Source organism: Ochotona princeps, chromosome 18 (assembly GCF_030435755.1).
Source record: "Ochotona princeps isolate mOchPri1 chromosome 18, mOchPri1.hap1, whole genome shotgun sequence".
NCBI classification, from domain to species: Eukaryota; Metazoa; Chordata; class Mammalia; order Lagomorpha; family Ochotonidae; genus Ochotona; species Ochotona princeps.
Genome location: NC_080849.1, coordinates 5,731,937 through 5,753,965, shown reverse-complemented (window position 1 = coordinate 5,753,965; position 22,029 = coordinate 5,731,937). Strand labels below are relative to the sequence as shown.

Genomic DNA, 22,029 nt, shown 5'->3' with positions numbered 1-22,029 from the left:
TCAACTACATCATTAGATAAGACTGTCTAAACTTCTTAACAAATACAGTGTGGATGAACTATTACATAGAATGCTGCTACAATAAATGGTCTTTCTATATACATTCACTGTGTATGAGGATGCTACAAAATGTGGAAGACAGAACTTAACAAGTAAGTTTACTCTGGTGCAAAAAAAGTCATAAACCCATGGTGTTTTCTCATCACATGTATTTTCCATGAATATTCTAAAGCCTTGGCTCTGCATACATTTATACACACACACACATTTATTTTCTGAGTAAGACTGTGGAACAGATTCTATTAACCACTGTTATTATTAACCCCCAGCTAAGATACAACTATGTTACTACCAGTTCTGAACATCAGTCCACCACAGCAGCAAGAAGGGCAGTCAGGAGCCCCAGGAGACGGACTCAGAGCAGCAGTTCTGTGACCAGTTCAACAAGAAGGCAAGTTCTGACATCATCACTCATTAGCTGTGTAACTATGCTGTCATGAATGGTTTGTTCATAAGGTAATTAACACGAAATGTTTGAACAGTGCCTGGCATAAACACTTAATAAACTAAATTATAGATCTCATTCCTAAGTGAACCTATTTTCATGCTAATAATTTTTTTTCTTTTTTGCAACATAACAAGTTTATGATGTAGTATTATCTGCCCATATAGGTATTTCCAAATATTTATGTCAAAACTACATCAGGTATATACCCCATCTAAAGATCTTCAAGTGAACAGTAAAAACAATATAAGCCCACAACCTGCTAACATACAGATCCCCTTTAATTTATCTTACTAAAGCAGACATTAACTTGAACTTGGACTCTTTCATAGGCACAAGGGCACCGGAGAGATGATCGCAGTTCACATTCATTTCTTTAGACCAGAATTTCAGAATGCAGTCACCTTTTTTTTCAGTGCTGCTTTCCCAGGCCTGAGAGAATCCAGGCTCAGCTGTGCATGGACCTGCTTCAACTGCCCCACACAGTCCTCTATGAGATTAGCTGAAAGACAAAGTTTGCAACAGTCAAAACGATCCTTCCTTTCCAAGTAAGTCAGAATCACAAATAATCAGATTTTAACAATTAAAAAAAAAAAAAACCTTCCCGTTTTAAAGATTATTTATCTGAAAGGTAGAGAGGACAGCGGGGACAGCAAGAAGAGAGACAGAGAGAGAAAGACACACAGAGAGAATCTTCCATTCACTGGTTCATCCCACCAATGATTTAATTGACTGGGACTGGTCCAGGCGGAAGACAGGAGCTCCACCTCCATCCGAGTCTCCCACATGGGCAGCAGGGGCTCAAGTCCTTCGGTCATCCTGCACTGCCTTCCTAGGCAAGCCACCAGAGTCAGATTAGAAAAAGGGCAGCTGAGACTCAAACCAGTGTTCCAATACGGGAACCCAGCACTGCAGACTGCAAAGTAGCTTGGGGCACTGCAACACTGCCCAACACTTCATATTTCTGACTCATTTCATTTGTTTTCAGGAAGAGAGATGAGTCAGAGAAAACAGAAAAGTGAATAGAAGCCATGTTTTCACTTATTGGCATGATACTCCCCAAACCTAATTGATTTTTGGAGACATGTGTAACTTGTTTTAGCAGCAAATTCTATTTGAGGTTAATGAATTTGATTTTGCTATTGTTCTTTTCAATCGTCAGACATGTGTTTCCTGATGTCCAGATGGGAAATTACAACACCACAGACAGGAAACGTAGGAGAAAATGTCATCTGACACTGACATTTCTAACATCCGACTTGTGCTTCTTTGCTTCACGTATTCAGTGTTTGTGTGTGGATACCAATATTAAAATAGCAAAAAACTAAATACTGTATCACTTTTTTAGCTGCTCTATTATGTACGCAGAATAATATTCACATTAAATAAATAATCTGCATGCACCTCTCTTATTTTGGAAGCAATGAATGCGGCAGGCAGTAGAGTAGCAGCTAGGATGCTGTCTGGGCTGCCTGTGTCCCACGTGTGAGTGCTGAGCCTCACTTTTGTTTCTGTTCTTGATTCCAGCATCCTGCAAATGCACCCTGGGAAGATATATTTGATACCTCAACTGCTCAAGTCCCTGCTTCTACACGGCAGGCCTGATCTGATTCTGGCTGCTTCCTCTGGTCAGTCCAGACCTGGCATTTTTGGGTATCTGAGGAACGCATAAACCAAAGAGAATACGCTCATTCTCTCTCTCTCCAAGTAACATTAAAAAAAAAAGGTATTAATATATTAAAAACTTGGGGTCATAGCAAATGCATAGTAACACAATTCTCATGTCAGTGTGCTATAAATACAAACAGAACAGATTCAGCACTGTTCATAGATACAATTCTAAAAATATGCGTGCCTGGCACAATGGCTCAGTAGCTAAATCCTCGCCTTGCACACACCAAGATCCATGTGGGTGCCAGTTTGTGTCCCAATGCTCTGCTTCCCAGCCAGCTCCCTACTTGTGGCCTGGGAAAGCAGTAGAGGATGGCCCAAAGTCTTGGAACCCTGCACCCGCGTGGGAGAGCTGGAGGAGGCTCCTGGCTCCTGGCTTTGGATCAGCTCACCTCTGGCCAGTGTGAGTACATGGGGAGTGAAACAGTGGAAGGAGTATCTTTCTCTCTGTCTCTTCTCCTCTCTGTAAATCTGCCTAATAAAAATAAATCTTAAAAAATGAAAATATGATACTTCTCTTCTTTCTCTTTTAGTTTTTTCCATAACAGTCTTAAGTACATTAAAGTCAAAGGCTTAACATTCCGCTAAATATTGTTCATCAACTAAAAAGTAAAAAGACCACAGGTCAGCAGAAATTCAGGGAAAGGTATAAACAATAATCAAATGAAAAGATAACAATTTCATTAGCATACACCATTTTTTTGTTTTTGTATTTTTCACGATACAGTACATTTTAAAATAATCCCAAGTCACCGAACCTACAATAGCATAGCATCATTAACCACTGGTTTGACAACATAAAATAAAGTTGGACAAACTATATTTACAACGATATTAATAAATAGGCATTTATTTTTGTCTTTAATTTTAGCTCCCACATAGAACGAACATGTGATAATGTTCATTCCATGTCCAGCTAATTTCACTAAATATAATGCCCTCTAGCTGTATCCATCTTGATGTAAATGGCAGGATTTCATGCTTCCTTATAGCTAAATAGTATTCACTGTGCTTGTGTATGCATGTGAACCACATTTGCTTTACTCATTCGGCTGATAAGCAATTCTGATGAATAAATGTTAAGGAAATTTCCTAAGTAATCAGTGTTTTCTCTGCTTTGGAGCAGGAAAAAAATATTTTGATAGAATGGTTTCTGTGAAACTAAGATTATACTCAAATTCTTTACACTTCTTTCCATGGAAATTTAAAACAAAAATTTAAAACAACAATGACGCGTCTGAGACTCACCTTTGAGAGCGTGTCTCTGCGCTCTTCTGCTGACGGCCAGCAGCGACATCAGCGCGTTAGCAGCAACCCTCCGGAGGCTGTCTTTGCTGCATTTTCCTGCATAGCACTGCAGAGAACATACATCGAATGCCTTGAAGGAAATCTAATCTGAAGCAAAACTGTGGCAAATAAAAAACTTTCTACCTAAAAGGTATTAAGCTGCTGTAAGAAGTGCCCTAGAATTTGATAAGTCATTTGAGAATTTGATAAATCACTTAGTAATGCACTTTTCTGGAAAAAACTATATAAAAATAAAATGGGTAACTTCAGTAATCATTCTCAAAGACTCACCATCTACTAACAAAAAGTTTTATTTAACATTAACACATAGCAAGTTAATGCCTTTAGTCAAGTTTACCAGACTTTAAAAAAAAAAAATTACCAGGCTAAAAATACAGATATGAGTGATTTATTAAAACAAGTCCTCAGAAAATTTCAATAGGAGTCAAATTCCTCCTTTCTCCTTCTGGGAACATATTCCCTTCCTTCTATTCCAACTTAACATACTTCCTTATTTCGGGCGATCTTCCCTCTCCATCGCACAATAGGCATTGAGATGTAGGAGGCTGAGCTGCTGCCTGAATGGGCACAAGCCCTAGACAGTGCCTGGACCAAGGCCTGAATGCTTTGTACTTCTCAAACAGCACACAGCAATGATGGGCCATGTGCTTGGGTTCCTGCAAACATCTAGGAAACTCAGGGAGGGTTCTAGTTTCCTGGATTTAGTCTGGCCTAGCTCAGTTGTAGTGGGCATTTCAGGATGACCAGCAGATAAAGACTTCTTTGTCTCTTTCCCTCTCTCTGTCACTCTTTTAAGCAAATGAATACATCTTTAAGAAAAAAATCTGACTTTCTGACTTACGAAAGTGAGGTTTAAGCTGGGGATGAGGGTGGGCTGAGCAGGTGAGGCTACAGCACTTGCCAGGGTAGGTGAGACCAGGGTCGGGGGGCGTGCCTAACAGGGGTTCTTAGCAGTCTCCCCAACTAGACCACAGCAACCACCAGTATGTAAGGGCCAGGCCTGGGGATGGACCTGGTTAGGGTTCTTAGGGGTCGCTCTGACGAGGCTGCAGCACCCACCAGTACAGGCCACTGTATCATTTAGTACCCACAGGAGCCAAGCCTGTGGTCTGGAATGATAGGTGTGCTGGAGGGTCTCCCTTGCCATGCACCATACCCACTGATGTGCACACAGCAAGGACAGACAACATACCCAGACACAACAACAGTCTCCCTGACTTAACAGAGGACCTCAAGTGCCTTGACTAGGGTGGAAAGAAAAGCAGATTAAACATTACAAGGCAAATCTCCAGCAAGCGAGTAAGGCCAATGGACATATTGAAATCTTAAAAAAAAAAAACACAGAGAGAGAATATTAATATTTAAGTGCATTTTTTAAACAAATTTATTTATTTTTATTGGAAAGTCAGAGAGAGAGCAGGAGAGACAAAGATCTTCCGTCCACTGACTCACTCCCCAAGCGACTGCAACAGCCAGAGCTGAGCAGATCTGAAGCCAGGAGCCAGGAGCCTCTTCTGAGTCTCACATGCAGGCGCAGAATCCCAAGGCTTTGGGCCATCCTCAACTACTTTCCCAGGCCACAAGCAGGGAGCTGGATGGGAAGCGGGGCCACTGGGACTAGAACTGCGACCATATGGGATCCCGGCGCATGCAAGGTGAGGACTTCAGTTGCTAGGTTTCTGCACCATGTCCATATATTTAATTTTTTTATTTTGGCATTTTTAAAATTTATGCATTAATTACATTGTATTATGTGACACAGTTTCATAGGTACTTGGATTCTCCCCACCCCTCCCCAAACCCTCCCACCATGGTGGATTCCTCCACCTTGTTGCATAACCACAGTTCAAGTTCAGTTGAGATTCCCCCATTGCAAGCATATACCAAACATAGAGTCCAGCATCTTATTGTCCAGTCAAGTTCAATGGCTTCCTAGGGAGACCCTCTCTGGTCTGAAGGCATAGCCAGCATTTTTTTAAAGATTTATTTATTCTTTTATTGGAAAGTCAGATTTACAGAGAGAAAGCTTTTCCATGCATTGCTGTACTCCCACGTGGCTGCAACGACCTGAGTTGAGTCAATCCAGAGCCAGGAGCCAGAAGCTTCTTCTGAATCTCCCACGTGTACAGAGTCCCAAAGCTTTGGGCCATCCTCGACTGCTTTCCCAAGCCACAAGCAGGGAGTTGGATGGGAAGTGGAGCAGCCGGGATTAGAACCGCGACCATATGGGATCCCAGAGAAAGCAATGCAGTGACTTTAGCCACTAGGCTACCATACCGGGCCCTAGGTATATTTCTTCTTCACATAAATTCATCACATGGGAAAATTTAAATTCGTAACTTTTAACTCTACCAGTAATTTTCAAAATTATCTGGCTTCCTAGTAGCACTGAAATAGTTGTTTATACAGATTCCCTCTTGAAATATCATTAAAATTACAATGATGGGGCCAGGCACAATGTCTTATTAAGTAAATCCTCTCCCTGCATGCACTGGGGTCCTATATGTGCACCAGTTCATGTTCCAGCAGCTCCACTTCCCATCCAGCTCCCTACTTGTGGCCTGGAAAAGTAGTCGAGGACAGCACAAAGCCTTGGGACCCTGCACCTGTGTGGGAGACCGGAAGAAGCTCCTGGCTCCTGGCTCCAGATAAGCTCAGCTCCAACTGTTGTGGCCACTTGGGGAGTAAACCAGCAGATGAAGATCTTTCTGCCTCTCCTCCTTCTCTGTAAATCTGCCTGTCCAATAAAAATAAATATTTTTTTTAAAAATTTACAAAAATGGAACTAAATGGACACATACACAAACCCAAGTCTGGAAGGAAAAGCAAAGATACATGAAAGAAAAGTATTAGAATGCTGATTCATTAAAGCAGAGCATGGAAATCTAACTGAATTGCTGAAGGCCAAGGAAGTTTAGCACCAGGTCCTCCTGGCAACGAGGGACTGTTCCTGCAAGTCTGTAAGCAGCTGCTGGACTCCAGGTTCCACCTGTCGCCCCACAAGACCTGTGCAGCCAAATCGCTCCTCTTCCGAAGCCTTTGCAAAAGCCTGGAGGCGCAGTCGTGGAGGAGATCATCAGAAAGAAGCATTCTGAACCGTGAAAGACCAAGTCGACTTGCAGAGCAGGCTACTGAGCCGAAATCAGGGAGGATTAGGTGAAGATCTGAAAATCAAATTTGAGAGCCAGGCTTTCCTTCTGTATTTTGCTGCAAAGCACTTTGCAGATAAGTTTTCACCCCCAGAAAACGAATCATAAAAGTGTTCTCTAGGGAATCTGACCAGCTCCAAAGCCAGGTCCACGAAGCAAACCTGAGTCCCCATGCAGAGTCAAGCTCACAGCTGCCAAGCTCCAGTCACGTGCGCAGGACTATCAACTGCTCTAAGTCTCTCAGCGCTAAACTGAACTAACAACCCAGATTTATTAAATGCCTGAGAAAAGCTCCTAGCCAGACAACAGCAACCAAAGCAGAGAGAGGATTACATAAGAGGAAAATCTACTAGGAATTCCAACACAGAAAGCACCCAAAGTGGAAGGAATGTCAGTGATATAATTTAAAATAGATTTAGAGATGAAGAAAGCCAACATGGTAAGATGCACACTCCTAGGTAGTTCATAAGAAAAACTTAGAATATTAGAGAAAAACAGTTTAAAAACTTCCATTGAGAGAGAAACACCAAGATTTACAGTGGCTTCACAACTTGTACAGTAACAATGAGAGTTAAGCAGAGGATACCTTCTAAGTGAAGAAGCAAATAATCTCCAAACCAGAATCCTCACTAGGGAGACTATTAGTAAAGTACGATGGTAAAATGAACACACCCAGAGTTCACAAATCAGCTCTCCTCTGCATGCTTTGTCTTCAAGCTACTGAACTTTAGACTGCAACAAATGGAGGACATCAACCCAAAGAGGACAATGTGGGGAAAGGCAGCAGGACACAGGAGGGCGACGGCAGAGCAGGACATGGGAGGGCCGTGGCAGAGCAGGACACGGGAGGACGACGGCAGAGCAGGACACGGGAGGGCCATGGCAGAGCAGGACACGGGAGGGCGGCGGCAGAGCAGGACACGGGAGGGCCGTGGCAGAGCAGGACATGGGAGGGCCGTGGCAGAGCAGGACACGGGAGGGCGACGGCAGAGCAGGACAGGGGAGGGCCGTGGCAGAGCAGGACACGGGAGGGCGACGGCAGAGCAGGACACGGGAGGGCCGTGGCAGAGCAGGACACGGGAGGGCGGTGGCACAGCAGGACACGGGAGGACGACGGCAGAGCAGGACACGGGAGGGCCGTGGCAGAGCAGGACACGGGAGGGCGGTGGCACAGCAGGACACGGGAAGGCGGTGGCACAGCAGGACACGGGAGGACGACGGCAGAGCAGGACATGGGAGGGCGGCGGCAGAGCCGTCAAAAGCCCAAGGATGAATGAAGATCACAAGATGACAGCACACCGGCACCGAAACAGTCAAAAGGCGTGTAGAGATTGCTTCCAGGAGAAACAGGATGACTGGGAGGACACTGCCTGCTGGCAGAGACTAGAGGTAACTAGTTACAATGCGAAACTCGGAAAATTAAAAGTAACACAATTAATTCAAAGGAAAGCAAAAGCTGTGCAGAAGACAAGTCAACACTGCCTGCATCCTGGTGTGGTCGGCTGCCACAACTCCCCAGATGAACACCAGGCATGGCGCCTAGTCTCATTTTAGCAACGTGAAACATCCACATGAAACACTTTTGGCTTGGTAGGTAAGTACAGCATGAGTTTCCACAGCAGGAATTCAATGGATAAAGCCCAAATTGAGTAATCGGGTAAAGGAATATGAACATGCTGTTTCGAGGCATGGAAGGAATACCATAAAATGATTAGCTAACTGAGGCACAAGGGGTCATTTCTGGGCCGAGGACAGAGAAGAATGGAGAAGTTCCACACTTGGGCTGAATGATTCTAGAACTGTTTGGTGCTCTAAAATGTGTACATGGTGAAACTGGTGTGAAAAGCCCTAAACCAAAGTAAACAACATAGTATTAATAACAAATCCACTCACTTCACACTGGGAAGGGCAGGGTAAAGGATTTAATTTCTGTATGTGTGCCTGTGTGCTTGTGCGTGTGGCATTTTATGCAGTCTGAAAAGTGGCCCACGTGTCTTGGGCAAATGCAAAGACCTGGAGGGAGGAAGGCTGCCGAGGGCAAGTGAAGACAAAAACAAGCCAGCAGGACAAGCCTAACATGCTTTCTTTTACAACCAAAGCTTAAAAGAAAAAGGTTCAATGACATGTTTTAAAGTTTACACTTTTTCTTTTTTGGATTAAGCACTTCTATTACACACTTAACGTACAGAACAGTCTGGGGAGGGCAGAATTGTGGCACTGCAGGTGCAGTCACTCCGCGTTTTCTGAACAGTCATAATAAGCACTAATTACTTCTTTGATTCAAATGACTGGGAAAAAAAGTTTACAAAGCTGAGAATCCATTAAATACAACAGTTACAGGAAATTAAGACACCGCGTACCTCAAGAATAACTTCATTAAATCGTTCCACACGTTTCTGATTTTCTTGAGTTTCATCAAGCAGTGAGACTATTGTTGGGCTGTGGGAATGATTTCTTTTGTCCTTATTCTGAAGGTAACTTTTTGCTTCTTCAGTTAAAAGAACTGAAAGGAACTGCAGGCCAGCAGTGCACAGAGCAGGGGACATCACAGACAGGTCGACACATGTGCAGAACATATCTAAATGAGAGAATCATTTCATTTTGTATGTCTCAATATTAATGTTAGTTTTATAGCTTTCTTGTTTAAATCAAGTAAAGCTGCCAACAGTTAAAGTGTAGCAAAAATAACTAGTATTTAAAAAGCATTTAAGCAGTCATATTAAGGAAATATGCTAAGCAACTGATCTAACTTTATTACATGTTTTGCTGGAAAGACAGATGTGTGTGTATCTGCTTATAAACACACATAGAAATGACATCTACTACTACCCAAGTGGGTTTTAATTCTTCAGAGTCTACCGCAATATAAAATGTCTCAAAATTTTTATTTCGATTTATTTTAATATTAATCTAAAAAAAGTTAGCTATATTCTGGGCTCATCTAGATGAATACGTGGTAAGTATGCTTATGTTTCTGGTTTGAAACAAGTTGGCCTCATACAAGCTTTCATGGTGATTCAAGAACATGAGTGATGATGAGCTACTTTACAAACATGATAGTGTGAAAAAAGGATGGATGGCCAAATTCAAATAAAACTAATTACACTAATCGGTCATTATTAATTTGCTGTTAGTACAATTTAATGAAAATGGCATCTGTTTTGAGAGATTAATTTTATTAACTTATAAAGTATGAGACTTATAATTTTGTTGTATGATTTTTATATTGCTTTGGATTTATATTTGTTTCGTACAAATTACAGTAATTTCTATTTATGTTTAGGCCTATAAAAATTTATGGAACATAGAAAAAAAATGCAGTTAGCAGAATTTAATGTGAACTAAATTCATTAATATCCAAACATTAGCCAAACCTGAAAGTTTAGAGTGAGGATCACATGCTTTAAATGCAGGTGGGCCCATGGGCTGAAAATTGACAGAAAAATAAAGGACAAACAAAGCAAAAACAACACCGCAGCCAGGAATTTCAAAGATTTCACTAGTTATGTTTTCATCGACACTGCTTTGTCAAAACTGTTTGGATGTTATTTTTGATTAGCAATATTATCATACAAAACTGCATATATTGTAAGAAAATTTTAAAATTAATATGCATTGACTTCATCATTAGGGAAATAGTGCACTGTGAAAAGAATGAACTCAGGGGTCACAAAACTTGCCATGAACGCCGACACGGTGAAGGCAGGCAGCCAGCAGAGCCGCAGGGAGCAAGCACTGTGAAAAGGCTACTCTGATTCCTACTTTTTTTTCACTAAAATAAATTTCTTTTCCATCCAGTTTTCCATAGACTTTTCGAAGTTTCTTGTACTTTATGATTCAAAAAACACAGACTTTTCTTATTTATTTTTGTGGCATCTTGAAATATGTCTCTGTTTTTCAAATGTACATTTGCGAGTCTCCTTGAAATTCCTTGAGGAGCACACCTCTTTGCTCTGGCACATTTACTGGCTTCGGAAAATTTACTTATTTAAATGTGAGTAATGGCTTTATCCAATCAAACCTGTGAGAGTGTCCTCTTACCAAGCATTTCCACCCAGTTGTCTGCCAAGGCAACAGTAAGAGCAGGGAGACACGCGGCAGCAGCTTTCCTCAGCAGTGTGGCCAGAAAATTAAACAAGTGAGTCCATGTGTGACAAATAGTTGGTACTAGCTCTACATCTATAAAATAATTGACACGCTTCGAGTTACTAACACAACAAGGAAAAACAACTTCATAGACATCGTGCGATACCTTGGAGGGTCACTTTCACTCACGTGAAAATAAACACATTTCACCATTATTCAAACTCATTTCCGCTAACCCTTTTCTTCCTTTGCTTCTTAAAGATGTCCCCTCTCCACCCTCCGACACAGACACCCAAACACTCCCTTATTAAAGCATGTCCCACAACAATTAGCAAGTGTAACAAACTGAGTACCAAGTCATACCTTCAGAACTAGATACAGTGGAATATTATAAACATGTCATCATACTATTCCATGAACATAAAGTTTCTCTTATTTTCTTTATGCTCTCCGGCAGCTTGGTATAGGACTCAAAGGAAAACATAACATGCCAAGGTCATAAAAAAAGAACTTTTTTTTTTAAGATCTATTTGTTTTTTTATTGGAAAGTCAGATATACAGAGAGGAAGATATTTAATCTGCTGGTTCACTCCCCATGTGACCACAACAGCTGCAGCTTAGCCTATCCGAAGCCAGGAGCCAGGAGCTTCTTCTGGGACTCCCACACAGATGTAGGGTCCCAAGGCTTTGGGCCGTCCTCTACTGCTTTTCCAGGCCACAAGCAGGGAGCTGGATGGGAAGTGGAGCAGCCAGGACAGGAATTGGCGCCCATATGGGATCCCAGCGGACGCCAAGATGAGGACTTTAGCCACTAGGTATCACACCAGGCCCAAACTATTTTTTAAAAACTAAAAAGATTACTACCCCAAACAGAAAAATTATAAAAATGAGATTCTGCAATTTTGCTTATGGCTTACAATACTGCATTAGAGTGAGGACACACTTGGCTATCTTTGTGCCTGGGTGAACACACGGTGCCTGGCGAGCAATGGCTCTCTGCTGTAGGAACCCCTTGGACCATCAGCACGAGTGACCTCTGGCCAGCATCCTAAGGTCTTATCTCACCTGCCAGGCCACAGATCTACCCCTGAGAAACTTTCAACATTATGATGTGCCGAATGACACAAATACAAATTAGAAATTCCCATAAATATATAAAAGCAATAAACTTTACATAATTCTAAATTATTTTTCTAGAAAATCATCATCTATAAACTTACTTTGAAAAATGTTTTAGTAAACTTTTACTTTTTTCTAGATATGAGAAAATAACTTTTTACCACCTGTTATCTTCACATTAAGAAACTGTTGACATATTTTGTTTTCAGCACTCAAAATATTTAATAGGCTAAATAACTTTTAGATAACTAAATAATAAAATAGACAGCATTTTTTTTGTTTAATTGCAAAGTCCAATGTCACGGAAAAGCCCCGCAGGCAGCCAAGCGTAGCCCGACCTGCAGGCCCCTCTTGGCCATGACGTTGGGATCAAGCAGGCGAACAAAGTCTCCAAGGGAAGTTACCTTGCATCCCAGCTGTGAGCACTGACTTCAGTGACATCTTGGGTATTTTCCACAAGTTCAGTGTCAGTGAGAAAACCCAGCAAGAGAAATGAGATACTAAGTGGTAAGACTGTAGCCAGTATAGCTGAGTTTTAGGGGCCCTGCACCATTGTAACAGCTAAGGTTTTCACATCATTACCTACTCCCAACAAACAATGTGCACTCCCTTTGAAAGCACACAATGTAACAAACTTGCGCTGTCACTGACAAGCTTCTGTTCCTCTCCAACCAGGCTGTTTTATTTTATTTTTTATATTTTTTTCTTTTTTTGATTAGGCAATTTTTACAATTCTGTGATGCTAAGGTCCATCTTTACTGGATATCAGAACATACTTAAAATCAAGTTAACCCTTACAATACAAAAAGTAAAACAACTGGGAAGGCAAAGAAAAGTACCCAAAGATCAACTGTGTAAATTGTTAAATTTCAAAAACAATTATATTTTATTTTAATTAATAGTTATAATATCATTTGGATTTTCTCTGCTAGTAATAATCACATTCAACATTTCATCACAGAATATTTTCCAATAATGAAGGGCTTAGGAGATTTGATACTATGTGCTAGATTAATATACACTTGTATCACACAGGCCCTGCTAGTGGGGCACTGGGCAGTCCACGAAGGTTAGAGCAAAGATCAATTCCCGGGACGCAATGTGCTTCCTGACATGAGCTAGAGGGCTCTGTCCCCAGGCAACATGACAGCACAGGGATGTCCTTTATTATACCATACACTTGCCTCAGGTGCATCCAAACCCTAAAACTTCACCAAAGCCTCCCTGAACATTGGCAAACATAGAGCAAACCAAAAAGTAACTTCAAAATGAGTAGCCGGAAAAGAGTGAGACAAGTGCCTGAACATTATTTTTACTTTCTCACTAATCTGAAACAATTGTGCTTATCTAACATACCTTTGATGCATACTGTAAGAACTCCAATAACCTTGGTGATAAGAGGTTTCAGAATTTTGTCCTGGACCACAAGCTCAGGATCTACCAACAAAGATGACTGCACAAGCCTGGACAACGAGGCCAGGTATTCCAAGAGAAAGCAAGCCTATTTGAAAAGGGAACAATTACAAAATCATATCAATGAAAAGCTTGTCTCAATAACAGGATTTTATTTTGCTGTGCATTACTATAAATTACTTGTCAGATAAGTTAATGAAATTATTAATCTTACTTGTTACAGACATGAAACTAATAAGCAGCAAAGCTTTATTTTGTTTTACAAGTACATCACTAATGGCCACATTAACACTATCAAATACAATACACCACACGAAGCACTAGTCTTTTTTCAGAGTCAAATGAGATGGTCTGTACAGTGAGCTTTACAGCAACCCTGCAGTCAGTCTCCTCCCTCTGCATAACCATAACTCACACACATGCTTTCTACTCTCATTCTGATGCGTACCAGAATGTAATTAAAAGTTGGAGATGCTTCTATATGGAGGTTGTGTACCTAACCATAATACTCTGAGCCTTCAAAAAACAGAACCTATTACAGGGGCTGGTGTGGTAGTGTAACAGGCACGAGCATTTGCTTAGAGCCAAGACGCATTCTCATTTACAAGATCAGGTAGAGGGAGGGTACACAGCATTACAGCCACCTGTGTGGGAATCCTGCCTACCGTCCTCACCACATGAGATAACAGGGACAAGTTATTCATTCATAAAATTGCAGTGCTAACAGTACATCACAGGATTGTTGTGAGGATTATATAAATAATATAAACAAGCACTTACCAATTGTTTTCACTTCCACTATTTATTCACTGCACAACAAGCGAGGGAGTACCTGCCTTGAGACTCTCTGGCCCTCTCAGGCCAAGGTAAACATCCCCTCTTCCAATGCTAGTATCACTTTATGGACCCCATTTGGCTTTTCTTCTGAGATGCCTACCATCATCAAGCATGCATGGATTTGTTTATCACCTTTCTCCCATTTTGAAGGAAGAGTTACTATTTCTTTTTTTGGAAAGGCAGATTTACAGAGAGAGAGAGAGAGAGATCGGCTACTAGTTCACTCTCCAGGTGGCCACAAAAGCTGGAGCTGAGCCAATCCAAAGCCAGGAACTCTTCTGGGTCTCCCATGAGGGTGTAGGGTCCCAAAGCTTTGGGCCATCCTCGACTGCTTTCCCAGGCCACTTGCAGGGAGCTGGAAGGGGAGTGGAGCAGCCAGGACATGAACTGGTACCAATATGGGATCCTAATGCATGCAAGGGGAGGATTAGCCAATTAGGCCATCATGCCAGACCTGAGTTACTTCAATTTACGAAGGGAAGAACCTGGTGCATAACAGGCAAAAAACAAACATTTGTTGAGGAGACAATCATTACACAAATCGGTATTCTCAAATGAAAACACTGCATGAGGACAAGCACTTTGAAGACAAGTGCATGTTGCATTAAACCTTATAATAGAGATCTCTCCCTTATTCAGACAACTCAAACACATCTCAATCCAAGGACTACTCACCTAGCTCACTAGCTCCTCACCTCTCCCTTTTAAGTCTATCATTAACAACTGTGCAAGGAATCATTAAATATACTTTATATACAACCTCTAACAGGTAGCAAGAACTTAATAAATACCTTGATGGAAAAAAAAACAAATTTATTCATGTCAGATTGGGCTTTGAAATGCTTTGCCTCTATGTATCAACCTTAAACTTAGGTGAAATAAAGGACATAATGTAGGTAAACCAAACTCAGAGCAAAGAAAGACCAGCCATGCTTTACCTGCCGAACAAACTTGGTAACAAAGATGTATCCACTTGAAAGGCAGAGTGGGAGAGAAAGGGAGAGAGATCTTCCATCCACTGGTTCTCAAATACCCACAACAGCCAGGTGTAGGCCAACTGCAGCTAGGAGCCAGGAACTCCACCTAGGTCTCCCACACGGGTGCAGGGCCCCAAGTGCGCAAGCCATCATCAGCCACCGTCCCAGACACATGGACAGTAAGTGTTGGAAGTGGAGAAGCCGAGCTGCAATCAGCACTGACACGGGTCGTGGGAGGTCCAGCTACAGCTAACCACCCAGTGTCACACTGCCAGCACTGTAAATCCCCTTTCTGAAGTGCTACACAAAAATACACAGACACTGGGTCACACACTGATAGCTGGTTAATGAAGGTGTCAGGAATAGAATTCAGGACTTAAAACTCACGGCAGCTTTCTGCCATCCACACAGTAAAGTGTTCAGTAACCCATTCTGCAGAACGTCCTATCATGTCTGAGGCATTTCCACCTTTCTCTGACGGTTGGCATCTCTGCAAAATTGACATTTCAGAAACTAACCTGGCAGACAGGAGGCCAGGGGCGGCCTGGAAACACTGACCTGAGCCTGGATGTGCTCCCCCGGCGGTGACGAAGGCAGCAGCGCCTGTAGGTCCTGCACGCACGCCTCAATGACAGAAGCTTCCACAACGCTGCGGAGGACAAGGAAAAAAACCCTCGAAGAGTTAGGGAGCTTTGCACTGAAGACTGGCCAATAGAATCTGCAGCGTGAAGGCTGCCCTGAATAGAAATGAGCAAAAAGAAGTTACATGTGAAAATATACCCTACTGTACTTCAGAAAGTGGGGAAATATCCTGGCAGTTAATACAAAACGTAAAGAATCTAGAAGGAAGCAGTAGCTAACGAAACAGTATGAAGAGCAGAGCAGAATAAAATATGATGCAGCCCATGTGGAAAAGTAAGCAAAGAAGAATAAAAGTGGGAGATCTGGCACAGTGGTCAAGTAACCATTTGCAACATTAACATCCCACATAAGTGCTGGTTCATATTCCAGCTCCAACACTTCCAATCCAACTCCTGGCTAATGCACCAAGGAAAGCAGTAGAAAATAGTTTGAGTCCTTGTATCCCTGTACCCATATGGGAGACTTGAAAGAAATTTCTGGCTTCATCCTGGCCCAAATCTGGCCGTTGCAGCCACTTGATGAGTGCCCCAGCAGATGGAAGTGCGCTCACTTGCTCACTCTCTCTCTCTCTCTCTCTCTCTCTCCTTCTCCACTCCCCCCCCTTCCTGTCCCTCTGTAGCCCTGCTTTTCAAATAAATAAATCCAGCGTGGATAGGAGGAGGGTGACCTTGGTAGTTACTTTTCTATTTAAAAAAGGAAAAATACACTCAAAGACAACAATAAAATAAAGCAAACGGGAAATTCCTCTTCACAGTTAAATAAAACCAGGTATGGAAATGTAATCAGCTTTCGTCACAAAAGGTCTTCTGGCCTCTCTGTGGCCTCGGTTCCACAGCAGATTCTTAGCCGACCCACAGGACAAAATACATTCCTGGAGCTCCATTCCGCTCATTGCTAAGGGAGGAGCATACAGCAAGGAGGGCTGCCTGCTACTCTTCCAACCCTAGCCAACACTGCAGTACAGAAAACCACAAACGCTGAAAACAACACATACCTCATCACATAGTATACACATTTATGGAGCAATGACAGTTGAGTGAGGTGGAACAAGAAAATATTTCATTCTTTTTAGAATTTTAATGTACAAATAATAAAGAAGACATGATTTGGAAAAGAGAAGTGAGTGTTCAAAGAGACAAGACAGGCAATAAATATGTGGCTAAAAGTCAGGGGCAGACTTGGCTAAAATAAAGCAGATGTGAGAAAGAGAAGAGACAGAACAGATAAGGGACTACTCTGACACCATCACTGCTAATCCCCACGCCGACCCACTCAGCAGACGCTAGTAACGATGCTCCAGACTGGAGTCATTTCCCAAGGCCACAGTAACATCGAGTAAATGAACCAGACACCAGACACGCCTGACAGCAACACACAGGCCTTTGCACTTTGTAACAAGATTTTCTAAAATATGGAAAGACTTACTAGTGCTAAGTGAGTAAGTCATAAGAATTCAAAGACTCAACTTATGATTTCTCCAAAGCTTACTTTCCAAAACAAAACCAGATGAATGTCATCTGTGACTCGTCAACTCAGGGACAATACTCTGATAGTACCAGTAAGGAGACGACACTTCATATTCATCCACATTCATTAATCATATTCTTGAGTCTTAATAATCAATACAATGAACCAATGCAAGTGCTGCAATAGATTCAAAATAGAAACTGTCAATAAAATCTCAGTGAAAGCAAAAAACCTGAAGCCTATGAGCATAAAAGCCTTCTAGCATGCATGAAATTTTATATCTCGTCATGAATAGTGCATAAATCTATCCCTCTACTACAATGCCTTTAAAGAAGTGTTTCTGCTTACCTACAGAGCAGCTCTAGGAGACGGGCCTGTCGAAGGGCATCTGAAGTGTCTCTTGGGGCGATGGCCAAAAGGTTGTCTAAGAGGCCACACACTGCTGACAGCAGAGGAGGAGTAACAAAACCGCTGTGTTTGGGCAGGGGAGCAGAAAACGACGAATCATGAGGCGGACGCGGTGACGCAGTCTCATGTTGATCTAAAATCAAAAACAGCAAAAGTGTGTTTACCTTGTGGGTGTGAGCAACAGCCATAGTTTCTTACAGCTGGAGCAAAGTTCCAAACATGACAAAACTGAACGGCTGCCTAATGTCCTTATCTGCCTGGTTCCCCCTAGTCGTGAGCCCAGCGGGTGAGGACTCCCTTCCTCCTGGCCCACAGCCTGCGCTGCACATGATCTGGGAAGGAGACGAGGAGCCAGGACAAGACAGGCAGAAAATGGCTTCGTGCTCCCACACACTTCAAACGGACGAACACACAGCTGGCACACAATCCTTTTTCTGAAATTTGAGGGGCCACAGCTTTTCCAAATTCAAAATATTTTTATATTTTAGAAAATAGGGAAATGTGCCCTTTGCCAATACCTGATAATGAAATAAATATTTCTGTTTACAGATCTGCAATCACAACAAACACGATGAAAGAGTCAATCAGCAAACACAGCCTCAATCGCCAGACTTTATGGCTAGCAGCCGCACGTGTTCACATGCGCACAAGTTTAGCACCAAGCCAGAATAAGAAAAACTTCGGCTTTCAGACATCTTGGATTTTCGAAGTAAAAATACGAGGTTATAGACATTTCCTAACAGACTCTAATCTGTTTAAAACACTTGGCCTGACACCCTTTACTCCTTTTGAAGAAATTTTCCTCTCAAGATTTCTTTTAATTGGAATGTCAGATTTACAGAAAAGAGGAGAGACAGAGGGAAAAATCTTCCATCCGCTGGTTCAGTCCCCAAGTGGCTGATAACGAGCTAAAGCAATCCAAAACCAGGAGCTCTTCCAGGTCTCCCACGTGGGTGCAGGGTCCCAAGGCTTTTGGCCGTCCTCGACTGCTTTGACAGGCCACAAGCAGAGAGCTGGATGGGAAGTGGAGCAGCCGGGACACAAACCAGTGCCCACATAGGATCCTGGTGTGTGCAAGGCAAGAATTTAACCACTAAACTATCACACAGGGCTCATTCTGAACTTAAAAACAAAACAAAAAAAGCCACACTATATTGAAAGATGTCCAAGATGCTCGTGTCTCCCCCACAAGCTGCATTCGGCAAGACTGAAGTGCCAATCCCACTCTGAGCTGGTTTTAGAGTGAAACAGCAGCTGCTAGACAGGCAGGTGGGGCCCTGAGTGCAGCAGGACTCCCTGTTCCTCTGGGTTTTTGGTATTATCAAGAGTAACAAGCCAGTAGTGACCCCGCCTGCCTGAGGCTTTTGGCTTATCATCAGACTTAAGCTACTGATCATAACATTCTGAAGGCTTTTTGTTTTGAATACGCTGAGACTGGAATTCCGGGCCTTTGCATTCTGTGGCTGCTCTATTTTTCCTTCTGGAAACTGTGCTAAACCCCTCCACTTAGCCCAGCCATTTGGGTTTTCCTTTCTTGGAGACACCTGTTGATTGGAGTGGAAGCGGTTTCTGCATTTAATAAATCAGACATTTGCTCAAAAAAAAAAGTTGTGGAAAAATACAAGAGTACAAAGAATTCCTTTATAACTACGCCAGGGTTCCTAATCATTAATTTGCCATATTCTCTCTACCTAGTTACCCTACATATTTTATGAACCATTTGTAAATTGCAGATATAAAGTTCCTTTGATCCTATATTAATTTCCTAAAAATAATTTCATCTTTTATTACCAGTGTACCATAAACAAAGTCAGGACTGATGCAACAGCACTGTGTAATCTACTGACTTCCATTGTCCCAGTACCATGCTAGCTTGCAAAATAGAAAGATCATTCTGGTTGTGCCTTGCACTGTCCCTGATATTTAAAATGGAAGAATTCTGCAGTCTTGCTGTGCTTTAGGCTGACATTTTGTGAAGAATTTGCTTTGGAGGATGTCTGCAATTTCCGCAAAATCATGCGTTTCAGTGCACCTTATCAGAAGAAACTGCAGCACCTGGGCCTGAGCCCGCGCCTGCTCCAGGCCAGCTTGGCGTGTGCATACCTGCATGGCTGCACACCCACACGGCACCTGGGCCTGAGCCCACGCCTGCTCCAAGACAGCTTGGCGTGTGCACACCCGCACGGCACCTGGGCCTGAGCCCGCGCCTGCTCCAGGCCAGCTTGGCGTGTGCACACCCGCAAGGCACCTGGGCCTGAGCCCGTGCCTGCTCCTGGCCAGCTTGGCGTGTGCACACCCGCATGGCACCTGGGCCTGAGCCTGCACCTGCTCCAGGCCAGCTTGGCATGTGCACACCCGCACGGCTGCACACCCGCACAGCTTCACCTGGGCCTGAGCCCGCGCCTGCTCCAGCCCAGCTTCTGCTTCTGCGCCTGGGAGGAAACCAATGGTGGCCCACAGTGCCGAGACTGGCCTGTTCGTCCCCTGGCTGCCCAGCCCAGCGTGCCTGTGGCAGGCACTGGGGAGTGAACCAGCAGAGGGAAGGACTTCTTGTGCCTCTCCTTCTGTCATAGTTTTTATTATAAAAAATATTTTTAAAGTCTTCAAAAAAAGAATGTTTCTGCTATTATTTTCTGATTTGTAAGTCGATTTCATTTCAACAGATACTATATTATAAATGGTAGCCTTAGGCCTATTATACAAATTATAATAATTTCTCATTACTTTCAATACTTTCTACCAGCCTCTATTTCATCGTAACATCCTTCATAAATCGCACAAGTGTAACACTATTATACTCCTGCACAAAGGAAATGAAACACGCACCTGCAGTGGCTGTCGGATTAAGAAACACTGCCCACAAAGGGTAGAGAGTGCACGAGCCCAATAATCAATACATAATCCTGACTATGTTCTTACGGGTTCTGGTGCTGACAACCATAGGACTTTTTTTCAGAACTTAAAATAAGTGATCACAGTTACAAATGTCCTCCTTAAAACTGCCAAAATAAATTGACAATAAGACTGAAAATATCGGGATCTCTAAAATATTTATAGACAAATGCACATTATGAAAAATGTATGCGTGAATTAAAAAAATTTGCACCAACATATAAACTTATCCTTTAGTTGTACTTTCCACAGATTTTTGAAGTATCTCTATATCAATTAATGTAGATTCTGAACCAGCTTTCCCCATAGCAAAGTGCATATCTGCAGGAAAGCTCTGATATTTTAAATCAAGCAAAATTGAAAAAATTCAACTGTTCAAAACATTTTCAGAAAATCTTGCAATACTCTCAAGTTATATGTCTTTAACATATGGCAAGAAAAATATACCCATAAAAGGGAGCAAAGGAGCACAAGATTCAAGAAATTTCAAACTCACTGAATATACTCAAGTAAAACTTTTAATATTTTAATTACAGAAAATTCTCCTGGTTATTCATATTAAAAGTATTTTTAAAAAGGATTTAAATTCAGGCAACACAGAATGTATTTTGAGCATCAGGTCAAACTCTAGTTCTTAAAAACACTTTTCCAATGATAAATTTTAATTTTGTATATCATACGTACACTTATAAATCTTAAAATATCCTTTCAGAATATTTCTTACAATAGAAAAGGTTCTATTTCTGGAGTAGTTCTCAAAGTGCAATATTCAAAAATAAAAGTATTATCCTCACAGAACATTCATTCTGACAGTCACAGAAGCATTATCTTAGTGGTCTAAACCTGGAAAAATTTCAAGTATCTATCAAATACTGAGTGCCTACATGTACTATAACAATACAATGAATATTGTTTAACAACAATGCAAATAACATTTTGATAATGACATACCAAGTGAAGGAGGCAAGACACGAAAGACCACATAGTGTTAAGATTCCATTCCAACACTGTCCAGACAAACCTACAGAAGGCTGGGGGGAACGGGGATGGGAAGGGGGTGACACAGAGAAGGCTGTGGGGGACGGGGACGGGGAAGGGGGGTGACACAGAGAAGGCTGTGGGGGATGGGAAGGGGGTAATACAGAGAAGGCTGTGGGGGACGGGGACGGGGACGGGGAAGGGGGGTGACACAGAGAAGGCTGTGGGGGACAGGGACGGGGAAGGGGGGTGACACAGAGAAGGCTGTGGGGGATGGGAAGGGGGTAACACAGAGAAGGCTGTGGGGGACGGGGACGGGGAAGAGGGGTGACACAGAGAAGGCTGTGGGGGATGGGAAGGGGGTGACACAGAGAAGGCTGTGGGGGATGAGAAGGGGGGTGACACAGAGAAGGCTGTGGGGGACGGGGAAGGGGAGATGACAGAGAAGGCTGTGGGGGATGGAGGGATGAGAGCTGCTGTTAATGAGGACAGCCCTTCTGAGATTCTGAGACTACTCTAAAGCTGAGCATGGTAATGGCTGAACAATTCTAAACATGTGGGGAAAAAAATCAATAAA

General features: G+C 42.6%; 1 protein-coding gene across 6 annotated transcripts in view; it reads right to left on the bottom strand.

Moving 5' to 3' along the window:
• Positions 1 to 22,029, bottom strand: part of RTTN (rotatin) — a 125,965-nt gene that overhangs the window by 14,485 nt on the left and 89,451 nt on the right. For all 6 annotated transcript variants that reach the window (XM_058676881.1, XM_058676877.1, XM_058676876.1 and 3 more), the window contains 7 exons: positions 17,523 to 17,715; positions 15,624 to 15,714; positions 13,195 to 13,339; positions 10,675 to 10,812; positions 8,994 to 9,211; positions 3,425 to 3,530; positions 910 to 1,007 (listed from right to left, as the gene is read on the bottom strand). In XM_058676881.1, coding sequence (XP_058532864.1) covers positions 910 to 1,007; positions 3,425 to 3,530; positions 8,994 to 9,211; positions 10,675 to 10,812; positions 13,195 to 13,339; positions 15,624 to 15,714; positions 17,523 to 17,715 — 989 coding nt within the window. The remainder of the gene's footprint in view (positions 1 to 909; positions 1,008 to 3,424; positions 3,531 to 8,993; positions 9,212 to 10,674; positions 10,813 to 13,194; positions 13,340 to 15,623; positions 15,715 to 17,522; positions 17,716 to 22,029) is intronic.